Source organism: Numida meleagris, chromosome Z, assembly GCF_002078875.1.
Source record: "Numida meleagris isolate 19003 breed g44 Domestic line chromosome Z, NumMel1.0, whole genome shotgun sequence".
NCBI lineage: Eukaryota > Metazoa > Chordata > Aves > Galliformes > Numididae > Numida > Numida meleagris.
The window spans coordinates 22343502-22366044 of record NC_034438.1 but is presented as its reverse complement, the minus strand read 5'-3'; the positions used below and the strand labels follow the sequence as shown (position 1 = coordinate 22366044).

The window sequence follows — 22543 nt, the reverse complement described above, 5'->3', positions numbered from 1 at the left end:
TTGAACCAATGCAAGGCTGAAGGTAACAGTTTTCTGGATTGTTAACACCACCAGTGATGAGATGTATTGTTACCACTGTAAGTTGGGAGTCAAAACAGCAGTTCGTAGAGGCAACATGTGAATTCCCCACCAAAGAAGAAGTTAAAGACACAGCCCTCAGCAGGTAATGTGATGTGCAGTATCTTCTGGGATAGGAAAGGGGTGATCCTTCTGGATTTGCTGGAGCCCTGACAAACCATCAGCTCTAACTGCTACATTGTGACACTGACTAAACTGAAGGCTCAAAATTCCAGTCATGCTAGAGAAGACAACCTTTCTCTTGCACCATGATAACATCAGGCCCCATACCAGATTGAAAACCATGGAGCACACTGTCAGTCTTGGCTGGACTCCCCTACCACTCTCGCTGTATAGTCTGGATTTGGCACCTTCTGACTTCCATCTGTTCAAATTGATGAAAGATGAACTCTGTGAGCAACATTTTTCTAGCAATGACATCTCATAGCAGCTGTGAAACAGTAGGTCACTTCTGCTGGTGTAGATTTATACAAGTATGGCATGCAGACTCTTGTTCATTGCTGGCAAAAATGCATAATAGTGGTGACTATGACGAAAAATAGTGTTCTGTAGCTGCAGATCTGATCTATCAAATGGTGTTATTGTGCCCTTCATATGTGTTGTAGTTTCCATGGAAATAAACAGGAGATATCACTTTCAGAGCAACCTACATATACTAGAAGATAGAATGCTAAAAGCAGTTCATAGGTGGGAAAATGACAGTGGCTCACCAGGTTTCCCTGAGATCCACTGCACAACAAGGCTGGGCATGCAATTAAGCTGCATCAACAGCACATACTGGCTTGTTTCTTTCCAATGGAGAAGTCTGGTTGCCCAGGAGACACTTTGCAACAGAGCCAAACTCAAAATATGCACTATGAAATGTTCAACAACCATATATTGACAGGATGTCTGGTATAGTTTCCCAAATCAGATCTCCCTCTATCTCTTACTGCATTCTTGAGGCTGTGAATAAAGCAGTATTTATATGCTCTCAGACAATTTGTCCTGGAAGACTAGAATGTGCAGAAAAAAAACAAAAACAACCCAACCACCACGAACTTCACAGTCACTCTGTGCATCTTATTGTTTTCAATATAGTGGACATATCCTTTGAAATTCTTACGGCATGTTGTCTGAGAGAGCACACGCAAACTCAGTTGTTCCATGGGCATATGAGCTGAAACAAAAAGCCTCCTGTCTTTCTCTTACAGTGATAGAGTTTTTCCAACACACTTAATGAGGGCAGACAGCCATGTACATTTAAGCTCCAGGCGAGAAGGCTGTGTTTGCTGTTTTCCTCCTTAGGGTGTGCATCTGTAAAGGACAGCATGCGATTCAACACACAGGCTCTACAAAATTGGTCTGTGTAAATCAGCAGCAGGCAGGTGGTTTAGACACATCTACTACCTCAAAGCATGAATCAAAGCAGTGAGAGAGCAAACCAGAGAGAGGAACCATCTTGTTTTGTTTAAACAATATTTTATTAAAAAAAAATAAAAAACCCCCCTCAGTTTTAGTAATAAAATATTACATTAACATTTTACATATTAAAACATTCGAAAAATAACCATCCAGTGACTATTACAGCGTTTTTCAGGGTTGGGACTCAGGTCATTTGATCTCTCATTTTCATCCACCATCCACAGCAATCAAAAAATCAATTTTTTTGGTAACCCTGAAAAGTGTAAATCACATTGTTACCACAGTAAAGGGGTTGAAACCCCTCCTCAAGGCTTTGGGCTCATTTAGTACTATTGTTCAGATCCATCCAGAGACGGTTAATGCTGTTTGCTGCAGCAACAGTACAGAACTATTTTCAGTAAATCTACGGGAGAGTGCTAGAATCCAAGCTGACTTGCATCAGTAGGTATACTCCAAATGAGAACCAAATTCTGTAATTATTAATTGCCTTTAGGATACACTTCAGTATTTCTCTTTGTTGGAAAAGTTAGCCAGTTAATTCTACATTTAAGCCTAAGAAAGGCAAGCTATTCTAAGACTGCCCTGCCTTATCACACATACACTCAATGATCTTTTTCACATGCTGTCACTAGCCAGCACAACTGTCTGCAGGAGGTAACAGCCCTTAAAGTCTGAGACTCATTCTACAACCATGCTTCTGTTAGCATCAACTGCAGAAATGAGGGCAGCAGCACTTTTCTGATACTAATGTACCTCTTGTCCTCTAATTTATTCATGTACTGCTGATTTGTAATGTTGATAGAATAAAGCATAGCTGCCTTCTGGAATGGATACAAAGTATTCTGTAGAAGGATCCAACAATTTTTACATGTCCTATAAACAAGTGTCCTCAAACCATTCCCACAAACCTTAAGCAAATGCCCGAATTATAGAAGCTTCTAACTTTAGATATTAATAGGCTGATTTTTTTTCAAACCAGTGCAGAATAGCACAGGAAACCTGCCTAATCTCAGATCTACGTTAACTTAGGAAAGAGATGATTGTCGTATCTTCTATATTCTCAGTTTTGTGATGTTAAAGTAATTAATGGTGTAGTTATGATACAGCTCTGGAAACTCTGCTCATTGTCAAATACAAAATTTCAAATGGTTATGCTACAAAACTCAGAAGCATTTCTTCCCCTTTCCTGTTCTTCAGCTAATTGGTATATTCTAGTGACACGGACCTCAAAACACTAATCGCAAACACATGATGATGCTGGAGAGAAGACTTAAATTAATTACCTACAGTACTTGACAAGTTCTCACATGTCAGCTGACCCATGGTACTGAAGTCAGCAAAGAGCATGCAAACAGTTAACAGATTAAAGATTCTAATTTCAAAGAAAAATTAAGCTAATGAACTAATGCATTTTACTTGTAATTTGACAGAGTCTAAAACACAATAGGTCAAAGTGCTTAAACAGTAAGATGAACATTAATAATTTAGTTGTCCATCTCAGCTCACTAGGAAATGCATTTTCATAGAAGCATCTCCATTCCAGCAAGATATCACACTCTTGTATTGAAACAGCCTCATCCTGGTAAAAACAAAACTGGTATTAACCTACTATCTAACCATTAGCCTAACCTAATTGCTACTATCTAGCAAATTCCTGCTGCCAAGATGACAAACTCCAAGCTGAAGAACTAACGTTTGCCTCCCTGCTAGAAGGGCTGACTAGGTTAAGTGGCAGATACAGCTGTTGAGTCCACAAAGCTTTTCTTGCTATGAAGGTATGAAGTATGCGCTACTGTCTGAGGAAAACTGGAGGTTTTTAAATGTTAGGGGATAGGCTTGCTTCTTAAAAGGACTGATGTAATGTACTGAGATCTTCCTCACCCAGAGTGGTCTCAACACTTAGCTTGCTTAGTCCAAAGGAGATAGCAGAAATCTCTTTAAATCTGATTTACATTCTCTAATCTGTCACCTAAAAGAAAGAAATACCATATTTCTCTTTCTTATTCCTCCCTTTTTTTTTAAGTGATGTAAAGTTCATTAACTAAGTTTTTTTGTTCATTTGAGAAACAAGAAAAAAGTCTGACAGCCTCTAATTTAGTAGATAATACCACACTCCATTAAAAGATAAATGCTATTAGAGATTTCTTCTAATTAACAGATCAGTAAGCATAATAAAAGAGCCTCTTCTGTACCAATTCTGTTAGAACATGGAATTAAGCCATTCTCACCTTCAAGTGTTTATCCTAAAACACAAATCCTAAAGGGCTCCAGATGGTGCTGGTACCGAGGGATATTATCCAGAGAGTTTTTTGTTCTGAAATACTGGAAGTACAGCTTTCTGAGTTCCCATTTTAAAACAGGTAAAACATTAAGAATTTACCTTGATCTATTCCTTCTGCTCGTTTCCTTTTTAAATTCAGAAGTGTGTGTTGTTGCTCCTTTACAGCTTCTGCCGGACAGTTGGGTCTGGGTAGCAGATCTCCTGGAGTGGGTCCTGGTCTATTACTGAAATACTTCTGTTTCAATGCCTTAATAATAATGGTAAAAAAGTAATTAGTATATATGTGGAGTTCTGATGCTTAATGGGACTGTAATTAAATAAATCACTTTTAATTGTGACTTCAGAAACTACTGAGACATCTTTGTACGGAAACACAGCAAGATTTAATATTCTCAGTGACTACCATAGTAATTCGTTAGCCAAGAGATAACTGCAAACTCATTTTTAACTAGTGCTCAAACATTCTAACAAAACTCTAGATGACTGTGCAGGAGATCAGTGAGTTTCTAGCTCTGAAGAACTTAAATTGTGAATAAAGAGAAGAGATAGATGAGTAAAGATGGAAGTGGGAAAAAGAAAGATTAAAATAATATAACCTAAGTTCTGATCAGCTTTGGGACCTGAACACTGTTGCTTTGCTAGCTTTTAAGACAGGTCTTCCTATTAATTTTCTTTAACTGTGCTGCTTCTACAATGTAAACTGCAAGAAAACACAGTTTGAATGAGAGCAGAAGACAAACATAAGTAAGCAAGATTAACTGGATGCAGTAGAACTACATACCCTATTTTGAATTTTAGCAGTTCCACAGCTTCCATTTACTACACTTACGGTTTTATTTAAGTTGTCTCTTAGATCTATGTCACTTTTGCTTATGACACATACAAAGTATTCAATGCCATGTATAAATCAAGCCAATACAGTACGAGAAAGTTGCTTCCTGCCTTACAGGAAAAATGTAAGACTAGAAAAATCATATAAATTCAAGTCACCATTTTACAATATGGCCAGGAAAATGACTTCATATATATGAATTAGCATAGAAATCTCCCATGCATACTGCAACTAATTACTTGGGAACTTACATTCTTAGAGATGTTGACTTAAAAAAAAATGAAAAATCCTTCAATATGCTCTCAAAAAGTCCTCTAGTAAAAAGGTATCTAACATGCACTAATTCCCTCGATTGGGATCGGCCTTGTCCAGCAAGCAACGAGGGAGTCTCAGCCTAACAGTGGTGGTGTGCATGCTACCTTAGAACTGTAAGGTGTTTGAATTAATTGCTGTGCCTAGTTCACAACAGCAATTATGTTCTCAACTAGAATGAAACATTCTGCAAGATTTTAATTCAAGGTCCTTCATTTCTCCCCACTAACCAGTAGTGGAAATGGGATGAATTTTACTCAAGGAAAATTGAAACTGAAATTCAGATCAAGACGATAGCTTAAATCGCCAGATGTCCATTTTAAAAAAGAACAAAAAAAGTTTAAATGAAATCGGAGACTAGATGAATTAAGGATGAAAATATTTTAAAAGCAGGGAATGAAACATACTATGTTAAGATTTACGTTGCAAGCTTACATTACTGAATTTTCAATGTTGAATATGATTGTTTGACTCATACACCTTTTAGTTGTCTACCTTGGCTACGTAATTGGGAGTGGTGATTATCAGAGAGCATTATTTCAAAGTTATCTGTATAAAACAAAGGAAATATGTTTACAGTATTTCACAGACAGAGCTATATGACATTTCATTTCAAACCTGGCTTATTAGCTTCAGAATGCATTAATCTGATATTAAACGTATGTTTACGAACATTAGGACACAATCAAGTGTACTATACCTGAGTGGCTGTAACTCTAGAACAAGGATTAAATGTAAATAATCCTTGTAGAAGACTAAGCAAATCATCACCAGCTGCACTGAAGATATGTTGAAGAGGCATTCCAGGGAAAGACTTAAATGTGATGTAATCTGGAAGATTTGTCATTCCCTACAAAGACAAAAATGGGATGTGTATTTTTCAAGATTGAAAGAGTTTAGCTTTTCACAGAAACGGAACTTCATATAGCTGTATCTACAGCAGAAGCTAACTATTCTTCAAGACACCGTGTTAATACTTGGTCACTGAAATAACAGTATAGGAATAACAGGTCATAGAAATTACTCTAAAAAAGAGAATTGATACAGTATCCATTACCAAGTAATCTTTCATCCTCTTGCTTCAGTAGTGACTAGTACAACAGGAAACAAAGCTAGTAAGGGAAGCACGGAGGAACTTTAGAGAGAGTGCGGACTAAGTAAAACTAGCTTTAGCTTTTCTCCTGCAAACTCAGGTGGTAGAAAAGACAAGATTCACAGAGGAGACAGCGTGCATTTCCTCCTGGTAATATACTGTCCCCTTCGGAGTTCATCATTCATCATTAGCATTTTGAGCTACTTTTCGAAATGCATGTGTTATTTGTGGAGTACAGGGAGGGAAGGAAAAATATGCCAACAAGTTAAACAAAAGATGAATGGCTTTTTTTTTTCCTGCTTAGGTACAAAAAAAAACAACGAAACAAACAAAAAAAAACCAACCAAACTCTTCATATTCAAATTTCATCATAAAACCAAACCCACTACAGACAATTATCCAAATGTCAGTAGGTATTTTAAACCTTTAAATCAACATATTTCAGTAAATTTGCTCAGTAAGTTTATTCAAGGTAAATAAAACTAAACACTGTAGTGAGAAATGTCTGCAATCAGTTACAACTTTGACTGTAAACGTTTCAATACCTGAAAAGCATAGCTTTGGAAATAAATTTGGGAATGCATTATTTCTGTTGTACTAATGAATTTCCTGTTCTCTCCTTTTCTTACCTCCCAAGAATGAGGAAATATCATCGCAAAAATCTTTGTGCCTTTCCTTCAGAATCTTAGCATAACAGAATTGTGGGGGGCTAGTATTGCCTTATACAAAATCTCTTCACATGGCCATAGCTCCATTTGGTGACCATGGACCATCTGAGGTAGCATCCAAGCACCATTCACACAAAGGAAAACTGGCATACACGAGGAACAGTAGTAGGATACGATGACAACTCCAGAGAGTGATTTCACAACTCAGTAATAACAGAAGATACTCCATTTAGGGAATTTGGAACTCCTCAAACTCATCAGCTCACCTAAAATGCTGTTTACTGCTTCTTGTCAGCCTGCCACTGACAGTCACAGCTTTATAGGCCATTGTGCACCATGATGCTACATTTGGCCCAATGTTAGTTAATGACTGGATTTACTGTCGTCTCAATCTGGATAATTGTACTACTGATTTGCATTTGTTACAGTAATGTTATTCTCAGATAAATTTGGTCTGGTGTCACCAACTTCTAATTTGGTTGTGTCACCTCTGGTCTCGGAAGTGGAATATGGTACACAGCACCATGACCTGCCCTGGTCCTAAAGTGGTTGCCTTAACTGATTTTTATTGCAGCCTTACCACATCTGTAGACATGCAGTTGTTTGACAGAGGGAACTGCCTGTTCCTTATAGCTGCTCTGATTAGAGAAATTCAGTGACAACAACACTGTTCACTTTCTTAGAAATACTGAGCATAACTTGAATGCAAAGTCTAATCTGTCTCCCTAGCAAAAAGAATTAGCTGAAACCCAGGGGATACAAAGCTGCAGTAGATGATTAGACTTTTATTACAGCCCATGTGAAAAGCATGCAGTCTAATGTGGAGAAATGAGAGCACCACATGGTTCTCTGGTGGCAGTAACTGCTGGAAAAAGCTGAAGGCTACAGGAAAGGGAACTTATGAAACAGTAATACATAGACTTTCATACACTGACCAAGAAGACTGACAGAAATAATTGATGCAGTTTGTACTCAAATTATGAAAATTTTAAAGCCCAACTAGACTTATGACTGCCCCTAATTACTGACAGTCAATATAATGCTAATACAGGAATCACAAGCATCTGTACATGTTCTTCCACAAGCACATACCTAGCCACATTAATGAAATGAATACAGATTGTGTTTTTGGGCATAAGTAGCTTACACTGAAAAAGAAGTGCCCTGAGATGACTGACAACACCTAGCTATTCTGATTGAGCACAGCCAGACAGGTTACCACTCATGTTTTAGAAACAGCTTGTGTGGCAGATGAAGACTTAGAGATACTAGCCCACTGAAACTCAATCATCAAAAGAAAGGTCCACTTGGGGGACAGACACTGATTTCTGTTTATTACCATACAGTTACTCAGTTGAGAGACTGTTTTCCCTCAAAACTTGTTATTCTGTCTTCTGCTGGATCCCAAACCAAAAACTTGGACAGCCCAACTTAAGGTCCTACAAACTGTTCCCAGTTTTGAAAGCAATTAAAGCCTTCCAGGTTAAAACATCCATGCATCAAGCATCTCAAGAATATTAAGCAACAAATACTAATTTCATACCGATAATCACAGGAAACTGTGGACCAAGAACGGAAACTAAGTCTCTTAACTGTTGCTTGACGCTAACAATACTGTTGTAATGATTAGAGATTTGCTGAGAGAAAAAAGAAATCTCAGCTGCTTATCCTCTTTCTTTGTGAGAGAAGCAGCTGTATTCTGAAAATTTACTAAAATATTCTGATACATTCTTTAATTTAATTTCAAAAGCAAATACAGAGATTACATCAAGTAAAATTAAAGTCAGCACGTTAAACAAAAGGACTCACAGGCCACTGTTCTTCTGTTGGAGTGCCTAGTGTTTCAAAAATCCTTGTCAGCTGGTCAAGATCAGAGTCTCCTGGCAAAAAAGGAACCTAGAGGAAGGCAACAGCATTACTCGTAGAACTAAATTCTAGATTTAATTCTAGAAGGTAACTTAGAGTGGCTCCTCATAATCGCATAGCATATTCAAAGTGAAACATCTTTGTGTACCAGGTGCCCACAACAAGGTACATGGAACATTTCAAGCTATCTAGTGACATCCACATAGATTTTAAAGGTTTTTTGTAACCCAGGCTAAGTATCACTGACATGACAGAACTAAACACAACATTAAAACCACTGCAACATTAATGTAGAATCCTTCTTTGACTGAGCTTGGTTATTTCATGCCTAGGCTGTAGATTTACAGTCTGTTGGTCACAATGATCTTTCCAGCACCTACAACCTCAAGTTAGGTGACATTACGTAACATAACATTATCATAACATTATAGCTAAGCGTTAATGTGAATTGCAACTGGATTACAAAAGCAAGAATTAAGAACAGTAAAATGAAGTAACATCAAGAGAGAGGATACTGACTCATATCCATATGGGATGAAACTGCCTAACGAGTGTCAAATGTCAACAAGGCTAGGCAGAAGACAGAAAAAAGGGCATGTTTCTCCAGTTTGAGTTGTCCCTTATGCAACAGGCACACAATGAAAGAAAAAAAGGGATTCTGTGAACAAAAGCAAAGTTAGAGGCAGTGTTTTAATAATTAGGACAGAAAGAGCATAACAAACAGCCCCGTCAGGCAGTGCACTCAAGTTTTGTGCCCTGAAAGCCCACTGAACATCAAATAAAGCATCCATAAAGCTCACGGAAATTTCACTGTCCCTCAATCTAGCATACCCAGGAAGAAAAAGAGACAGATACATTTACAACTGTCATAGTGATAAAACTTTACTGTAAACATATTTTCTGTTTTGTTAGAAAAAAATAATTTAATTGAATTAAATAACATATTTGCTTTTCAACTTTCCCAGAAGGTACTCACCTTCAGAGGGTCTAATGCAGGCATGTCCAACCCGCAGGCCACATAAGGCCCAGCCCAGCCCACCCTGCAGCTGTTCTCTGCCCTGTGCCACTATGGCAGTGGCTCTGCCCTGCCGAGTAGCACAGCCCAGCCACTGGCACGCACCCACTGCCCACAACAACCAAACAGCAGTGTGAGACTGCCTGGGCTGAAATCACGGCATGGGGTGGGTGCAGTGCAGTTCATGGCACGTAACTGTATATATTGAGATGTATTGCTTAAACACAGCCCTGTGAACAGCAAAAAATATGCAGCTCTGCTTTCCATTTTTATAAAGAAATCTGAGAATAGTCTGTCAAAAAAAACGACCAATTTTTTGGTACATTTGTGGTTCCATTTTCAACATAAATATATTACCTACAAATTTTCAAATGGAATCTTAAGAACTGTAATTGGATATTCAACCTGAAGAATGCAATCATGTCTCTCTGCTGGACTTCTGTAAGCCCTATTTTACCAGAGAGAAATATCTCCTCACTTCACAATCATGCCTCATTAATATGTCATCGCTTTTTGGCAGTACATATATATATGAGCAACTGTTTTCAAGGATGAAGCACAGAAAGAGTACAATTTCATAAAAATCTCTGATGAGCATCTTGGGAACTCACTAAGAACTGCAACCATTGCTACTAAACTAGGCTAATGCATTAGTTGCACAAAAGCAATGTTTCACTAGGTTTACGTTGTTCTTTTTATGTTTCAATAAAAAATACTAAAGAATAAAATAAGTTTTGTGAGGGCTATTTTATGAGGGCTACTCCAAAAGTAATGCCTCCTATTTTATTATGTTGGCCCATGCTGTCAGAGGCAGATGTTGGTGGTATGGCAGTAGAGGTTGAACCTTCCCACCAATATTCCATTACATGTTGTTGCTGCGTGACAGATGGCAGCAGAGGGGAACTCTGACAGAATGGCATCTGACATGGAAGCGCAGATGAAGCAAGAGATGTGTCACTGAATTATTCCATGTGGAAGAAATGGCATGCACTGACATCCATCAACACTTGCAGAACATTTACGGAGACTAAATAGGAGATGTGAGCACAGTGAAGGAGTGGGTGGTGCATCTCAGCAATGATGCCATCATAGCAGCTGTGGAACAATGGATCACCTTCACAGGTACAGATTTTTATGAGCATGGCATGCAAGCTCTTGTTCACTGCTAGGACAAATGCGCATCTAATAGTGGTGACTATGCTGAAAAACACTGTTTTGTAGCTGCTAGAGTAGTAGCTGTTTGCTCTATCACAGTGCTATTGTGCTCTTTGTATCAGTTGTAGTTTCCATGGAAATGAATAGGTGTCACCACTTTTGTAGCATTCCATGTATATGCAGTCCAAGATAATCTCTGTTCACTCAACGTGGCCCAGGCAAGCCAGAAGGTTGGACACCTGTGGTCTAATCCATGTTTATGCATGCACTACTGGTGCTTCTTAAGCAACCACTTTATATTTCCGTTCTGAAATATACTGTCAGACTACATATACAACTGTACATATACAACTACAGTTGTACTGGCACATCTGTATATATGATAAATCAGACAGGGCACATGATAAATTCCAAGGTGTTTTCAGACAGACTATTTCCCTAATCTGGTTCACAATATAGCATACATTTGAAGTACAGCACAGAAACCAGGCAGAATCTACTTATTTTGGAAAGTAAGATACACTGCAGGCTACTTCATGCTTTCAGCTCCGTTTGTACCCCCTAACTTCCACTTCCCACCTCCTACTTCCATGTCGTCAGAGGAGCTACATAATAGACTGCTTACTTCCATAAAGCATATTTATGGATGATTTATATCTGTATATCTTATTCAGGAGTGACATAACGTAGTCTTGACCATCTTCAGCTTCACTCCAGTTTGTTAACTAGCCAAAGTTCACAACAACAGTACATTTTCAGCTCATTACAAGTAAATACCCAGTTCATGTACTGGTGGTAATTATTACTGGGAAACAACTTATAAGGAATAGAGCGTACATGTATATATGCTGCCAAGTTTCTAGAAATATTAAGAATGGAAACTGATGAAAGGCTGTGTGAAAGGATAACACTCAAAGGACTGGAAGACTAACTACTTTACTAACCTTCCCCAAGGTAGAACTGTGACAGTTCGTTGCAATTTTTTTGCCTAGCTGTTCTTAAAGATTTCCAATCTTTGCAATGGTTATGGAACCTCAGCTTATTCGAAAATTTCCCTTTCCTTATAGGTGGCAAACTTGTGGAAGGTTTTCCCTCCCCACCCCCTTTCATTACCTCCTAGGAAGTAGCCTAACTTCCTACTGCTGATACTATTGCAGGATAAAAGAAACCCACATTTAAGAGTTGCAACACACTAAAGAACAAATACAAATGCTTACATTTGAACACTTACCCTGAGAAGCAACTCGGCTAGAATACAACCAACAGCCCACATATCAACACCGACACCATACATTCTAGCACCAAACAATAGTTCTGGGGATCGGTACCATCTGAACAGAAAAAATATTTTAGGAGAATAACCTGGTTTTACTGATGTCAAGTCCTGTATGCTGCAGCAATGCAATAACTACAGAAAGAATTCTACTCTTGCTTGTGTATTTTTCAAACACTAAAGAACTGTGAAGTGTTCTGTTTAAAAAAAAGTTCGAAAAAAATTGCATCGCACATCATGGGGCTATGTATAACCACAGTTCTACTACATTTCCAGCTGAGCTGATTGGCAAACAACAGAAGTGCAGATATGCAAAGGAAAAACTATATAACAGGAAGGCTTGCATGTTATAGACAATAGTTTTCTTTACATTTACATTCAATAAATGGTACTTTAAGATAGAATTCCTTTCAGCTTTCAAAAACATTACTAGCAACAGACCAAAACAGAGAGACTAACTTTGCACAAATTAAATCTTGGCAGCAATTATTTGAAGCTGTGGGCAAGATCTGATACACACTTCACTTCAAACTACAGTATCACTTCTGCCTTTTGATTGAATTAACATGTTACACAATTTTGTCATATAGTTTCAGCATTACAACAGACAAAAGGAAGTCTTACCTACTTTGCACTAATCTGCTTTTTATTTTTTTTAAGAGTACACGTCTTAAGTAAACATGTCACAAATGACATTAATAACTTAATTGGGTCAAGCTTTTGTATCACAGTAGATCATGTGCCTAACTACAAAAAAAAAAAGACTGTAGGTTTCCTTATTAGCAGCAGGTAACAACTGTCTCTCTGAAAGCTAGATTTATAGGCAAATACATGTTATTTTAATGTGATTCAAAATCATATCATATCATAGTACAATGTTCAGGAATACAAATTGTACAAATTCTTAAAAAGACTATGCTAAAGAACACTTTATTATGTTTTCTGTGATAGAAATCAAACTTTAAACACATTGACTTAACATGGTATATTCCAGGACATAATACAGAACAGTTACAATCAATCTACATCTAAGAAATGTCTTACCTTGTTACTACCTGGTGCGTGTAAACTCTGTTTGGACTTCCAAAAGATTTTGCCAAGCCAAAGTCAGCCAATTTTAAAACACCATTTTCATCTAACAACAAATTATTTGGTTTAAGATCCTGTCAGTACAGAAAGCAAAGAAGAAATCCTGTCATTGTTAATAAAAGCAGACACACACTGAACCTGCCAGCAAGAGTGCAGTAACAGTATTCTAAAACCCAGTCTTCTGAGTATATTTTGAGTTTTTATATTGTGACGAAAAAAAACAAACAAGAAATCAATTGTTTCCACATAAATGAAAAAAAAAATAATAAAATACCTCAATTTGAATATTATGCTATTTAACTTCCAGAGCTTAAAAAAGTGGACTCGTTATAGGTTTTTGCTTTGCTGCAAGACCATTAGTTCTGTCTTACTGCATTGTTGAAAAATGAATAATATAATTGCTAATTTTTCTGACAGCTATAGAGAGGGGCTGATATAGTTTAATACAGTAACAGTGCTGTGGATTGGCCACAGCCAGCAGGCACACAACCACTTAACTGCACTGCCACCTCCTCATACCCAAGTGAGACAGGAGACAGGAAGAGCAAGAAAATTCACAGACTAATAAAAATTGATATAAAGGAAGTTTAACAGGTGAAAAGGAGGAAAAAGGCCAACAAAAACCAACAAAAACAAACCCAAAAAACAACAAGGGACAAAAAGGAAATCACTCATCACTTCCCACAAGCAAGACTGATGCCCAGACAGACTCTGAGCAAGAGCCAACTTAGAAGACAAAAAACCCCTTCTACCCCAGTTTTTTATGCTTTATGTATTGTACTGCAGACAGCATCTCTCTGGGCCACGTGGGTCACCTGTCCCCGCTGTGTCCCTTCCCAATTTCTGACCCATTCCAAGCAGATTTGCTGGGTTAGAGGCAGAGCAGAAAAAGGTTTGACAGTGTGTAAGCAGTGTTCAACAGGCAAAAAACCCCACTGTTAGCCACAAATTCAAAACAGAGCATCCTGCAAGCTCCTATGAAGAAAGTTAACTTCATCTAAGCCAGACTAGTTCAGAGTTCTAACCTAAGCCATGAATCACTTGAGACACTTTCACAAGGGCTGCTCAGAAAGCAATGCCTCCTATTTTATTATGCTGGCCCCCAATGTCAGAGGCAGATGTTGGTGGTATGGCAGTAGTGGTTGAACCATCCTGTTATATGCTGTTGCTGTGTGACAGGCAGCAGCAGAGGGGCAGTGTCACAAAACAGCATCTGACATGGAAGCCTGGATGAAGCAAAGCCATGGAACTGAATTCCTCCATGTGGAAAAAATGGCACCCACTGGCATTCTCACTGATGCTTGCTAAATGTTTATGGAGACCAAACAGTAGATGTGAACATAGTGAAGAGGTGGGTGATGTGTTTCATCCGTAAAGACAGTGGGTGTTCTCTCCAGGTGCAGGTTTTCATGAGCATGGCATGTAGGTTCTTGTTCATTGCTGGAGAAAATGTGTACCTAACAGCGGTGACTACGCTGAAAAACACTGTTTTGTAGCGGAGAATTTGCTCTGTTGTGTAGTGCTATTGTGCTTTTTGAATTGTAGTTTCCATGGGAATAAATAGAAGGCATTACTTCTGGAATGACCTACACATATAAGCATCTACATTATAAACATCAGTAATTCTTAACATTTTCAGTGTTGCAATTGCCACTGCTTAACAGCCAGTGCAAAAGTTTATGGTCTAAAACTGTATGCATTCCAAACCAATGCATGTTAGTTTTTGACTCAATTTCTACCAAATGTGACATTTGTTATAGGCATAAAGAGCATGCTTACCCTGTGTAGAATCCATTGTTGATGTAAATACTCTAATCCTTGAAGCGTCATCAGCATATATGCTTTGATGTGAGACTGTGTTAACACAATACTAGTATCCTTTATAATAACCTGCAAAGTGTTCGATTGATAGTGATAGACTGATAAACACAAAAGCTTACGATGCAAAATTATTCAACTCCAGTTCTTTCAGATCAAAAGTTACCTTATACTTTAGGACAGTGTTTGAATTAGTAGCCAAATATACTCTACTGTTCCCACCCTTTCTCCAGAAAAAAAACGGGTCTACACTGTTCTAGAGATCAGAATTGAAACAGGGAGTCCAGACGATCTATTGAGAACTTGGCATAAGCAGTAAATTTAGAAAATTGGAGGGACAATTAACAAAATCAACGAATGGATTTTGTTATTTTATCTCCATTCCAATCAGATATCCACTCTTACAAGTCAAAGCTGTACACAAAAATGACAGATGTGTTAATAAACTTCAAGAAATTATATTCCTACCTGTTCATTTGTCCTCTGTGCAATTTAAGCATCTAATCTTTGTTAACACATTGGTTTCCTTTTTCCCAGGAAGACAGGGAAGAATAGCAACTATGCTATATTTTAACAAACCTACTAAATGTTCAATGTTGTTTTATTTTTAAGATCAAAATTCTATGTGAACATCCTCTTTAAAGCTATTTTCTAAGTTATTCCCTCAAAATTGTTTAAAATTACTTTTCAGTTCATTAATACAATTTCCCAAGATTTAAACAGTTTGAGATTTATCAAGTAGCAGCCTAAAACTATATAAAGAATTTTCAGTAGGCACCACATGCATAATCACAACAGGCTGCAGTCCCTAATGAAAGCCTCTGAACAATATCACAATGTGAATAACTGCTCTGCATTATGTGTTACCGAGTATTTAATTCCTTCTTGTACATTGTACCTTCTTGATTTCTAAATATTGCATAGTTACTAAGTAAACAGTGAATGAATCCTCTAGAAAGTATACTCATTACTTCTATGAGCAAAAAAAAAACCCAAAACAAAACAAAACTTCAGTCTTATACTCCTCTGGGTTTCAGAAAGCTTGCCAATGCTTTCCTTTAATACTTTAAATGCAAGCTCCAGTGTCTCATGGCATACGTGTAATGGGTTAATTTCTGTCCAGAGTAAGGATAATGCGTGCATATACAGATTTGAATGACAGAGTTATCCAAAATGTCTTCTAAAAAGTGTTCCAAAATGAAGAATCTGCACTAAAGTATCCGATTAAAAGATTTTGGCAAAAGACAGACTAATGAAACATCTGTAAGATTCAGACCTGCAAGCACGCACCACTGTCAAATTTAAAAGAAGGGTTCAGGAGTATGCAACTTTTAGTATCAGATCATTACTGGCATATTTTAGTATCACACTTACTTGTGCATATTTTATGTTACTGCGCTTAGCAATTGCATTCTGAGATCCTGGCTTATGATCAGTAGTTCTATGCTCTGACTGAAGTCCTAGAAAACTAACATAGTAAACATAATCTGTTTCTTGAAGATTGTGCTGACAGAAAGTACTTAAAAGTAAAGGCATTTGCAGTTGAAAATACACAAAAACTGTCACACTATTCCACCTCTTTTAGAGGTATAATCTTAATCAAGTTACATAATGAAAGTCACCTTTCTAAATAAAATAAATAAAAACATCAGTAAATGTAAGGCTATGAAAATACGTTTTTTCTAAACACATTTTCAAAATGCATTTGAAGATACTGAAATAAGAGACATCTTAATCCATCTTACCTCTAAGTCTGTTTCCATGAAATCAAACACCAAGCTAATATTAGATTTGTGTCCAAATGCATCTAAAAGCTGTAAAACAAAATATGATGAACTATACTCTCCCATTTCCAGTTTTCTAAAATTCCACACTACTTTAGTTTGCATATGCACTTTCAGGTTGCTGGCAGGAACAGACAGGCACATGGCTACGTACTGCCTAGACGTGATCGTCAAGAGGACAGTACGGGACTGATTTCACAGTTCTGTCACGACTCCGATTTTCTCTAATGTAATCTCTATAAAATACTATTGCTGCATTTCTCCAACCTGCAACACAGAACTTATTACTCAGTTTAGCTTCTTAACTCAATAGCCAAGAAGTCCACATTATCTGGTAACATCTTACATAACTACCTCTCCATCCTGGAGTTAAAAATCTTGAAGTAACACTTCATGGAATCACAGAACCATCTGAGGCTGCAGGGACCCTTAAAGATCATCCAGAGCCCCTCCTCAGCAATGAAAAGGGAATCCTACAGCTAGATCAAATTGCTCAGAGCCCCATTCAGCCTGATCTTGAACGTCTCCAGGGATGGGGCATCCACCACCTCTCTGGGCAACCTGTGCCAGTGCCTCACCACCCTTATTGTAAAAAACTTTTTCCTTATGTCCAATCTAAATCTTCCCTCTTTTAGTTTGAAACCATTTCCTGTTGTCCTATCACAACAGACCCTGCTAAACAGTCTGCCTCCTTCTTTCTTACAGCCCACCTTTAGACACTGAAAGGCTGCTACCAGGTCTCCCCGGAGCCTTCTCTTCTCCAGGATGAACAGCCCCAGCTCTTTCAGCCTGTACTCACAGCGGAGATGTTCAATCTCTTGGATATTTTTGTGGCCCTCCCCTGGACACACTCCAACAGGTTCATGTCTCTCCTGTTTTAAGGACTCCACATCTGGATGCTGTGCTCCAGGTGAGCACAGCACAGAGCAGAGGGGCAGGATCACCTCCCTCGCCCTGCTGGCCACACTTCTTTTGATACAGTCCTGGATACAGTTGGCTTTTTGGGCTGCAAGGGCACATTGCTGGCTCATGGCTCACCTTATCCTCTACCCAAGCTTAACTGTTACATAGAACTTCTGCCCTCTTGGAGTCATGAACAATCGCAAATTTGCCAAATTCCTTTTCAAACTGATGATGTTATCTGCTTCTGCAATGCCTGTGGAAATAAACTTGAGAGATTCACTACGTTCTGTGTGAATTAGCATAGATTTCTTTCTACAACATAATTTAAACATATCACCTATTTCTATGGTTTTGTGATTGCTTTCTTTCTTCCAGTATCAGTTCCAGTTTACCTCCCAACTAAGTTTAGTAGACTTCTCTGCACACAGCTTTTTCCTTCCCTTTTTCATAAAGGAGGTGCTCCATCCCTTTGCTATTTCAGTTGTTCTTCTTCACATATTCTCATATTTGGCTAGCTACTTTGAAAGTAAGTTCAAAGTCCAGAAGAGTACTACACCTCCAGTCTGAAATGTTAAATAAAATACCTGGAATAATCCTATCTGGTCTAGTGGTTATGGCAAAGCTTTGAATGATCAGGAATCACTCTAGCCAACAAAGGGTTTAAGTAGCAGCACTAAAACCTAATAAACTACATGAATCCTGCTTCACTGTTAGTTACAAAGCTTGCTTTTCGCTGTCACCAATTTCATCTGAAGCTAGCAAGTTCAGGTAAATTTAATGCTGCATTCTTTCGCATCAGTGAGATGCAAAATCAGGTAATCTATATTTCTACAAGCCTTACCACCTTTAATTTCCATAACCATGAGCTAAACAGTAAAAGGATTTCAAAATAAAAGACTAGGCATTTATTAAGAAAAGAAATGTTCTGCTGTAACGCCTGTTTCACAGCCCACGTTGGGCAAAAAGCAACTACAATAAAGTAGCTTTCCGATAACTCAACTGATTTTAAATTTCAGTTTGAAACCGTATCAACAGTATTTGGGAACTGATTTTAGAAGTAGCATTCATTTTACTTACACCAATAACATTTGGATGGCTTAGCTCCTGTAACAACTTTATCTCTCTGAGAGCTGTTCTGTTGATTCCTATATTGAAAAAATGATGAAACAGAATAAAATTAAAAATTTCAGATTAAGCTCCAGCAAAGAAACCTCTTATTCTGTTGTTCACCGATTATTTAATATTACAATCCATTTCCTCACTATTTATCTATTTGTAAATCTGTTAATGCCAAGTAGCCTGCCATACATATGTAGATTGCTGCAGACAAAATAAAGGTAATAATTAGAAGATACAGATTATAAAGCAATATATACATCCCTTTGGCTAAAACGGTCTGTTCTACAACAAGACTAGAAAAATAAATAGTTTCCAGGTTATAGAAAGCTTTGATTTTGTTGAAGATGTGAAGTCACATCTCAGAAATTTCAGTTCTACGATGCATCATTTCCAGAGGGAGGCACATTGAACATGACTTTCTAAACACTGCTATTTCAGAAAGAAGAGGTAAGAAGAACTTTTTTCTACAGCTGTATTATGACACAAAAAGTAGTGACCAAAACCTGCTCACCCAAACACAAATCCTTTAACAGACAGATTTTATAAGGAAAAACCTGGGGTATGAACTTTGATGGTCATCCAGGCTTCATCCTCTCTCAAAAAATGCTGGTATGCATGGCTCATACAACTGACTGGCAAGCAAACACTACTGTACTACATTGTGCAAGAAGTTTCAGCTATGCATGAGCTGAAAAACAGAGTTAACTCCACAAATACTGTTCTCATTCAACATATAAGATTCTAGCAAAAATCTGGGTGAAGTGATGGATTAGTCTACACACCTGCTTTGCCTATTTTAATTCCTTCTTTAGAACCAAACAGACAATGCCTGCTTTCAGGTGGGCACATTTTTTTATATTCAGTAAAAAGTATCCCAGGCACGCTACCAGATGAGCACAAAGAAACCAGACACGATCGCTGTTTTTTGAAGTATGGCTGTAGGCCAAAAATGATGACTGTCCTTAAGGGACATCAGTCTAGCGAAGACCAGGTGAATCCCAGCTCTGTGGCAGCTGACACAACTGGAAGTCTCTGGGATGTCTGGAAATTCTTCCTTAGAATGGAACTGGAGAACTGAGAGTAAAGAATTTTCACAATAATTTGGTAACTTGATGCAGGATCCCTACAGACATTCTACTGCATTCTATTGCACCACATAAGCAGAAAGCAAAGACCAAGACTATTGGGTTTTATTTGCAGCACCAATGACTGAATGCATGTGACTAGTCAGAGTACCTGATCAAAAGATACTGCTGCATGAATATGATTTCTCAAAACAAAACAAGCAAATTTACAAAGAGAAAAGATTTTTAGTACCTTGTTTTTGTCTGAGCATAAATCACAAAAACAGCATAAAGGAAACATGAAAACAAAGGTAAGCACTCTCACCTGCCTTGTGCATTTAAGGCACAGAGACACATCTAAGTGTCATAAAGATTATTATTCTATGCTATACTCATGTTTGGATTCCACCTAAGCTGAGAAACTAGCCACTCATATATGCACAGTTAGACACATAGTATGAGAATACTGTAATTCGGATGGTATTTTTTCTGTCCCTCTAGGTTGGGAAGGAATCATCTTATGCCTTACACTGAAAGAGCTGAGCACATTTTCTCAGTCAATTTACAATGTGGAAAATCAACCACCCAATTTGCAGAAACAAAGCCAACAAAGGCAGCTTATACAGCATTTGTTTTAATACTTACCATCTTTAGCTTCTGATCGATGTCCCAGTTTAATCTGAAAATAAAAGTCTCATGTTATATAAGGTCAAGCCACAGGCCCAACAGTAGGAGTACATTCTTAGCTGTCATTCTTCCAAGACAGGATGAGTTTTGATACCTCATTTTCAAGTACAGGAAGAGTAAAATTTCATAAAATATCTCTGATGAACACCTTGAGCCCTCATCAAGAGTTGCAGCCACTGCCATCCAATCAGACTCATCCATTAGTTGTACAAAAACAAGGTCAAATGTCTCTCTAGTTTTATCTTGCTGTTGCTCTTTTTATGCTTTAATTAAAAAAAACCTAAAGATTAAGTGCTGTTACTTCTATACATTAACTATATTAAATATTTTACAAGGGCTGCTCTGAAAGTAATGCCTCCTATGTTATTAAGTTGGCCTACGATGTCAGAGGTGGATGCTGGCATGGCAGAAGAGGCTGAACCTTCCCGTTCCCTTTTGTTGCTGTGTGACAGATGGCAGCAGAGGAGCACTCTGACAAAATGACATCTGACATGGAAGTGCGGAGGAAGCAAAGCTGTGTTGCTGAATTTTTCCATGCAGAAAAATGGCACCTACTGACACACATCGACAGTTGCTGAACGTTTATGGAGGCCACACAGCGGATCTTAGCACAGTGAGGCACTGGGTGATGCATTTAAGCAGCGGTGACAGCAACAGCAGGTCACCTCCACTGGTACAGATTTGTGGCAGTGCAGCATGCAGGCTTTTGCTCATTGCTGGAGAAAATGCATAACTAATGGTGGTGTCTCCGCTGAAAAATAGTTTTTGGTAGCTTAGGATGTGCTCTATCACATAGTGTCATTGTGCTCTTTGTACCTGCTGTAGTTCCCATAGAAGTAAACTGGAGGCATTGCATTCAGTCCAGCCTATGTATATGTGGCCCAGGACAATTCCTCCTCACTCAGGGTGGCAAAGGCAAGCCATGGACTACAACTACCTTCATTTTCTTTACCAACGTAACGCTTCTATGAATCCTCATGCACTACCCACTACAGTTGTCCGCAAAACCACCGTGCAGGGCAAGACGCTCCGTGACACAACAGGAGGATGTTCCGACACTCACCTTTTTGATAGCCACGATCTGCCCCGTGTTCTTGTCCTTTGCCTTATAGACAGTAGCAAACTAAGGGAGAGAGAGAGTGACGCGTGACTACGCCGGCAGGGCAGCCCGCAGCCCCAAGCCAGCAGGCCCAGCGACGCAGGCCGGAGCCGGGCCTGCTCCAGACACTGCGGCGGGCGGGCGGCCGGTCCGGCCTGCCCCGCGCCCCCGTGCCCGCGCCTCCCGCGCCCCGGCCGCCCCTCAGAGGGCCCCGGCGGCCCCGCCGCGCCCGACGGCCGCTCACCTGCCCCTCCCCCAAGAAGTCCAGTTTCTCGTAGCGCTTGGCGCGAGCGCGCGCATCCATGGCCACCGGGCGGAAAAGGCGAGAAGGAGCCGAGGCCGGAGAGCCGGGAAGCGCAACGGAAGAGCAGCGATGGCGCTTCGACAGCGCCGGCGTCCCGCACCGCTTCTGGCCCGCTGGCCTGCCCTGCCGACGGCAGCCCCTGGCGTCACTGCGCGTCGCAGTGGCGTCAGCTCGGAGGCGGGGGGCGGGCCCTGCGCCGGCTGCTGCGCGGTCCGGCTGGCGTGTCATTAACGGCAGGGCTGGCTGCTGCTTGTTGTGATGGGCGGCCGCCGGACAGACGCTGTGTAACTGCTGCAGAGCGAAGTCTGCTCAGTCGCTGAGAACGTTTCATGTTGGGACAAATGGCACAGCTGGAATACTGTACTCGAGGGCTACGTGGTTTTCAGAAGAGACAGACAGGGAAGGAGGGGCAGGGGAGGTGCCCTCTGTGTTAATAAGCGGATAGATTGTGGAGAGCTGCCTTTGAGAAACAGCCATGATCAGATGGAGAGCTTGTGGGCAACAGGAGGAACTGGTCCATTGAAGGACATGTGGTGGTCGGGGTCTACTACAGGCTGCTTGATTGAGGGGAGCCTGTGCATGAGGCCTTATTGCTACAAAAGGCTCTCATCCTGATGGGGGATTTCAACCACCAGATATCTGCTGGGTAAACAACACGATGGGCTGCAAGTGATCCAGGAGACTCCTGGAGCATTGAGA

The 22543-nt window shown here is 39.4% G+C and overlaps 1 protein-coding gene across 3 annotated transcripts; it reads right to left on the bottom strand.

Moving 5' to 3' along the window:
- Positions 938-22087, bottom strand: CDK7 (cyclin dependent kinase 7). 3 transcript variants are annotated; one of them, XM_021380533.1, is made up of 12 exons: positions 21785-22027; positions 21505-21564; positions 20400-20433; positions 18649-18716; positions 16630-16698; positions 14846-14956; positions 13022-13140; positions 11936-12035; positions 8478-8564; positions 5608-5757; positions 3863-4010; positions 938-1374 (listed from the first exon to the last, which is right to left on the bottom strand). In XM_021380533.1, the coding sequence occupies exons 1-12, from the start codon at positions 21842-21844 to the stop codon at positions 1214-1216; spliced, it is 1167 nt and encodes a 388-aa protein (XP_021236208.1). In that variant the 5' UTR covers positions 21845-22027; the 3' UTR covers positions 938-1213. The 3 variants fall into 3 exon arrangements, with proteins under 3 accessions (XP_021236208.1, XP_021236211.1, XP_021236210.1); XM_021380536.1 differs by lacking the exon at positions 938-1374 and adding an exon at positions 1523-1735 and having other exon boundaries at positions 21785-22087; XM_021380535.1 differs by lacking the exon at positions 938-1374 and having other exon boundaries at positions 1523-4010; positions 21785-22087.

What these genes read in the sequence shown, in the direction of transcription:
- CDK7 (XM_021380535.1), bottom strand. Translation starts at nt 22,072, where the DNA reads ATGACACGCCAGCCGGACCGCGCAGCAGCCGGCGCAGGGCCCGCCCCC. An exon ending in ACGCACCAGGTAGTAACAAG is followed by an intron (nt 12,036 to 13,021) that starts GTAAGACATTTC and finishes TTTTCTGTTCAG; the next exon opens with ATGGTACCGATCCCCAGAAC. An exon ending in TAGCCGAGTTGCTTCTCAGG is followed by an intron (nt 8,565 to 11,935) that starts GTAAGTGTTCAA and finishes GCCTTCCTCTAG; the next exon opens with GTTCCTTTTTTGCCAGGAGA.